Source organism: Misgurnus anguillicaudatus, chromosome 19 (genome assembly GCF_027580225.2).
Source record: "Misgurnus anguillicaudatus chromosome 19, ASM2758022v2, whole genome shotgun sequence".
Taxonomy (NCBI): domain Eukaryota; kingdom Metazoa; phylum Chordata; class Actinopteri; order Cypriniformes; family Cobitidae; genus Misgurnus; species Misgurnus anguillicaudatus.
In genome coordinates this window covers 41,355,318-41,361,882 of record NC_073355.2, presented here as the reverse complement: position 1 = coordinate 41,361,882, position 6,565 = coordinate 41,355,318, and the positions used below count along the sequence as shown (strand labels likewise).

General features: G+C 32.6%; 1 protein-coding gene across 1 annotated transcript; it reads left to right on the top strand.

The window, feature by feature from the left end:
- Positions 1 to 4,533: 4,533 nt before the first annotated feature.
- LOC129421795 (transcription elongation factor 1 homolog) lies at positions 4,534 to 6,475 on the top strand. The gene is made up of 4 exons (XM_055177366.1): positions 4,534 to 4,686; positions 5,022 to 5,152; positions 5,244 to 5,314; positions 6,131 to 6,475. Exons 2-4 carry the CDS (start codon positions 5,037 to 5,039, stop codon positions 6,193 to 6,195), a joined length of 252 nt encoding a protein of 83 aa, XP_055033341.1. The 5' UTR covers positions 4,534 to 4,686; positions 5,022 to 5,036; the 3' UTR covers positions 6,196 to 6,475.
- Positions 6,476 to 6,565: the final 90 nt, after the last annotated feature.

Below are 6,565 nucleotides of genomic sequence, written 5' to 3'. Positions count from 1 at the left end.
CAGCTGTTTGCCAGTAACTTACTGTGGATTTGTATGTGTGTTGTTTGCTGGCAACAGTTTGTTCAAAGTTGGATGGGCATTGGACATTGACAGGTCTTTTTATTTACAGAGTAAAACCGTCAGGTGGCAGCCTCATGCAAAGCATTCTGGGAACCAAAATATGAAGGAAACAACAGAAAAAGGTTGATGAGGATTTCTGGTTCACAAAATGCTATATGCATGAGGCTGTTATTTTATAGTTTTATGCTGTAAAATCATAGACTTGTTCATGTTTAATGTTGATTTAACTTTGAACAAACTGTTGCCAGTAAATAATAAACCTTTCAATCTACATAAGTTACTGGCAAACAGCTGCATAACTACAGCTATTTTTTTAACAGTGTGATAATAAACCAGTGTTTTAAAATCTCTCATACTCCCAGGGTTTAACATGATGACTTGTGGCTCTATAACGCACACATAATTTGACATCAAAAATGTTTTGAGTAACATGTCAAGTAATAATGATTGGTCAAGAATATGTGTAACATATATGATTTTACACAATCATTTCTTGTACTACTGTAAATTCAGAAATGCAGATGCTGTTCACCCACCATGCTCTCAGTGACCCCATTTTTTTCTTTCAAGAACAGTTTATCTGCAGGAGTAAAGCTGTGCTGCTGATAGATGACAGTGCTTTCCTCATTGCCAGTTAACATCTTTGGCAGCTAACATTATGAGATTAGACACTTCTTCTAGCATATGATTATGCTTAAATCAACTACACTTCTTATGAACAATATATTTATATTTTATTTTCACCTGTTACTTTATTGTCCACTCAAGTTGCTGCTTTTGAAATGTACCCCCAAATAAAAAATAAATAAATTTAAGTAACATTTAAAGTTACTATAAATGTATTAAAATCATTCATCTGCTAAATATGTATTATATAGGTTACTTAGTAAACTACAAATTGTCTTTTAAAAGTTAAGATTTGTGTTATTTTTAAAAAATACAGCATATAAAAATTAGCAAAGTAAGGCCACATAGGCATTGACGGGGCTCGAACCCGGATCCCCGCATGCGTTGCTGAGAGCACTAACCACTGGGCCATCATTTTTAACGGTGTTTCATGCTTTTAATGTGATCACTTTAACAACAAGACAATATATTTAAATTTAGTTTCTGCGTGCAGGGATTTAATCCATAAGGACTTTCCAATTATTTTATGGGTTTGTTTATTGCAGCAGTATTATAATTTTCAGTCAGTAGTACATTTTCATACATTTTTATCAATAATTACCGCTTTCTCTTTAACTTTGATCGATTTGATCCACGCTCGACCTCTAGGGCTGCCCAAGAATAGCGTGCACGCGCAATTATCTTGACTAGGGAAATCTGGATCACATTAGTTGGATTGCGTAAGCTTCATTTGCCTTTTTTGAAACCGCTTTAGGCTCGCCTCATTTGTTAGGTTAATTCAAGGCGAGTTTGTAACTTTAATCCTCGCTTTTCCAAGCGAGTTTTATGAAATAGCCCTCCGGTTCCAGAACGAATGAACATAAGGCAAGGATACAATATTTCTTTGAAATAAAGATCTTATACAACTGTTATGAGAGTTAAACGACAAACATATCCTACCTTCATAGGTATTAACAATATTAGGTAGGGACCAAAGTGTAGTATTTATTCTTGTTGTATATTTAAATAAAGTACAGATTTTAGGAGATATGGCATCAAAAACTTTGGCATAATCCTTTGGTGTTACAGGGATTTTGTAATAAGCCAAAAATTCGCCAAAAGTGAAAAGAAAACCATTAGAATTAAACAATTGATCTACCAGAATTATGCCATTCTTAAACCAATACTCAAGAAAAAGAGATTTACGCTTATACACAATGTCCTTGTTATTCCAGATATAATACCTATGCGGTGAGAAATTGTGCTTGAAGATTAAAGACCATGATAGAAAAGCCTGGCGATGAAACTCAGCTAGTTTTAATGGTACTTTATCAATATCGTAATTGCAACCAAGGAAAAACTGAAGGCCACCCAAGGTGGAAAAAATATAGGAGGGAATAAAATTCCAGATGGAATTGGGATTTCTGATAATCTGTCTAAGCCAATTAACTTTGAATGTATTATTTAATGTTGCAAAGTCCAAAAAATTTAGGCCACCCTTTTCATAAGTATTCATAATAATAGTTTTCTTTATATAATGCGTTTTGTTTTTCCAAACAAAGTTATACAACATTTTGTCAATCTCTTTGCATTCTTTTTTACCAAGATGTAAAGCCAATGCTGCATAAGTTAAACGAGAAATAGCCTCTGCCTTAGTAATCAGTATTCGACCCCTTAAGGAAAGATCCCTTATAAGCCAATGGCTCAAAATTCTTTTAGTTTTTTCAATTATAACCTCAAAATTAATCGAACATCTTCTGCATTGGTCTTTAGTGATTAACAATCCTAAATACTGAACTTCAGTTTTGATGGGAATATTAAAGTAAGAAGTCTCAGAACACTCCTTAATGGCCAAAAGTTCACATTTATTCAAATTCAGAAACACCCCAGATGCCTTTGAGAACTCATCAATCAAATCTATGGCTACAGAAATCTGGCTTTCATCTTGAATGAAGAGTGTTGTGTCATCGGCTAATTGAGTTACTTTGAATTCTCTATCAACAATTTTAATGCCTTTCATCGGACTTGAAATAATATGAGCTGAGAGAAGCTGACTCACTAACAAAAAAAGATATGGTGATACAGGACATCCCTGCCTAATTCCTCTAGATACCGAAAATCTAGGAGAAGTCCCATTTGACAACTTAATGGAGCAGTTACCTTTTTCATAGAGGGTTTTAATTGCATCAGAAAAAAAATTCCCAAAACCAAATTTTTTAAGGGTATCAAAAATGAATTTATGTTCAACAGAGTCGAAGGCTTTATAAAAATCTAAAAATAAAATAAAAGCATTATCATTAATCAACTCTGAATAATCTAAAATATCCAAAACTAGTCTAATATTATTTGAAATGTGTTGATTTTTCATAAAACCCCGACTGTGATTAGTCAATTATTGAACTCAATACCGATTTTAATCTTTTAGCTAAAATTAAAGCCAATAATTTATAATCATTGTTTAATAAACAGATCGGGCGCCAATTATCAATAAAATATTTATCTTTTTTCGGTTTGGGAATCAGTGTAATATGCCCCTGTGTTAAAGTGGGAGGAAGACATTGTTTCTTAGTACTTTCAACGAAAACCTCTAAAACCCTGTGAGCACGAAATGCAACCACGATCTGTTATTCAAATGAACTACATACATACATCATGCAGCAGAATAACTGTTTTTTTATTTTTTAAATAAACCAAATAATAATATAAAATGGTGAATAATAATAATATATCTAGCTGATAAAATGGATTATTGATAATAATAAGGTTTTAATTGTAAGGCAATATAGAATGCATAAAGAACATGAAAGGAAATATACATTATATTCATAACAATACATTGAAACACACTGCCATACTGTTACTTTTTGCAAATGGTATTTAATATATAAAACAGAATGTTTATGCATATAAAATATTTTTATTAAATTTCTTGGGATATTGTTTCTCCAAGAGCAGTTTTGATGTTTATCGGTAGGTGGCAGTCAAAGCGAATCTTTATTTAAACCGAATTAACTGTAGCTTTATTTTATATAAAATATACTTCATTCTATTTACCCAAGTAATCAAGGTTTTCTAAAAATAAATAAAAGATATCGAATTACCTTGTGTATTTTGTAATTTCAGTGATGAGAGGTTTTTATATTCTTCTTTATAATTTTTGTTTTTTGTTGTGTGTGTGTGTGTGTGTGTGTGTGTGTGTGTGTGTGTGTGTGTGTGTGTGTGTGTGTGTGTGTGTGTGTGTGTGTGTGTGTGTATTGAGCTAATGTTATTTTGGTAGACAAGAACCCTTTAAAAAAAGAGGATCACATGGTAAAAATTATACCAAATGTTGTACACCTTAGATTTGACATTTATGAGTATTTTGACGTATTGGATGGCGTAGGAAAAACTGTTAACACCATTATTATTTTTATACTGCGTGAAAATTGTCATCTTTACATTTGTTGTGCTAAATGATATTTAATAAATCTTTTAAAAGGTTGTTTTTCGACACAGATTTGATGGTAGGTATTACAGAAATAAGGCATTGTCAAACTGTTTTTCACAAACATGAATGATGTTTTCTGTCGGGGTCTTGTGAAGCCAAACTCATTAAAGGGATAGTTCACCCAAAAAAGACAATTCTGTCATCATTTACTCTCGCATGTTGTTACAAACCTGCATACATTTATTTATTCTGATGAACACAAAGGAAGATTTTGAGAAGTGTTTGTAACAAAACCGATCATGAGCCCCATTAACTCCAATTCCATAAAATAACTTCCTTCGTGTTCATCAGAACAAAGAAATGTATACAGTTTTGTAACAACATGAGAGTGAGTAAATTATGACAGAATTTGTATTTTTATGTGTACTATCCCTTTAAATATAACCCCTGTAATTCACACAGTAAACAGCAGGTGGCGATCTGTGTGGCGCCACAACTTAATATTGTAAAGAAGAAGAGTGAGCGGAAGTAAATCTTTTGTTATCCATAATCTCAAGCAGTGTGTTGTGCAAATTTACATTGATCGCAAATCCGTAAGTAATTTAAAGGATTATATTCGTCAATGGTAAACGAATGCTAATAAAGAAATGCGTGTGCTCGTAGCTCGCCTGTAAGCTATCATTTGTTTATTTACATGCGCATTGCTTTACGTAACAGACCTCAATAGCAAAACAGATGTTTCACTTAAAATTTGCTCATGTTGTTGCATTCATTATTTTGTGTTAAATATGAAACGTAGTTAAGGATTAAAAGTACTTCAGCGGTAATCCAAACGTAGCTAAATAGTCTTTATTTAATGTATTGTTCATTCTAAAGTTGTTTTTATACCGCTATAATTTTGTGTTCTCGACATGTGTCTTTTCCATAGTTAGTCTTGGTCGAGATGGGTCGCAGAAAGTCAAAGAGAAAACCTCCTCCCAAGAAAAAGATGACGGGAAACTTGGATACCCAGTTCACGTGCCCCTTTTGTAACCACGAGAAATCATGTGACGTAAAAATGTAAGAGTGTTACGATATTATTTACAATAAAGTCATTCTTTTGAGTTACGTTTGCCCAAACAGACACTTTAATTATTTAATTTCATTTCAGGGAACGAAGTCGAAATACTGGGATAATTTCGTGTACAGTGTGTCTAGAAGAATTTCAGACACCCATAACGTGTATCCTTTATTTATAGTAAATACTATATTGAAATGCTTGTGGGTATATATTTACAGTAGCATTATATTTTGATAACAGATGTGTTAATCATTATTTTACAATGATTTGCTTCAGATTGTATGGAATAGGAATATATGGATGGACAGTATTGGTGTTGTTTTCATGCAATAGATCAGCATTTCCCTGTACGGTTTCCAGAAGCACATAGCAGTGCACATTGCGGATGTTTCTTAGACAACCATATCAGGATAATTACCTGAGATATTAAATAGAGTGTGTTAAATTAGTGAAACATTCCACGTTTGTAGTGGTACCCCAAGGAACAGGATTGGGAACCCTATAGATGTATTTTAATAAATATAATCTTATAAGATTACAAGTATACTTACAATATGCTGTAGAGATGTATGTATAAGGTCTTTCTTTAGGTATTAAATCGGGTGTGTTAAATTAGTGAAACATCCAACGATTGTAGTGGTACCCCAAGGAACAGTAGTGGGAACCCTATAGATGTATTTTAATAAATATAATCTTATAAGATTACAAGTATACTTACAATATGCTGTAGAGATGTATGTATAAGGTCTTTCTTTAGGTATTAAATCGGGTGTGTTAAATTAGTGAAACATCCAACGTTTGTAGTGGTACCCCAAGGAACCGGATTGGGAACCCTATAGATGTACTTTAATAAATATAATCTTATAAGATTACAAGTATACTTACAATATGCTCATTATGCTGTAGAGATGTATGTATAAGGTCTTTCTTTACCTTGGTAATCATTGTGATGTTCTCATCCTTAATTAGCCACTCAGATCTCTCCGAACCCGTGGACGTGTACAGTGATTGGATAGACGCTTGTGAAGCAGCCAATCAGTAGTTTTGTACAGATGACCAAATACACATAAGTTTTTTTAGTCTTGTATCAAGTCACTGTCATGTATTTCATCTCAAACCCAAATAAAACCAATTGATAAAGGTATATGATTTAGCTGCACATATGAATGCAGTTTTTCATTTTCTTTAGTGTTACAGAAATGTATTGGATAATGTCAGTGTTTTTATTTCAGTTTATCATCTTTTAGTTTGGCTGTCTGTGTTTGTATACTGTAGGTTTTTATAAAACCATTTTGTGTCAATAAATCAATTGCATATTCTTTCTTCTGCTTAATTGTGTATGTTTTTCAATGGGTTACTAGACAAATGTTTCAGTAAGAAAAATGAAAAGATAAACACAAGTAATTTAAAAA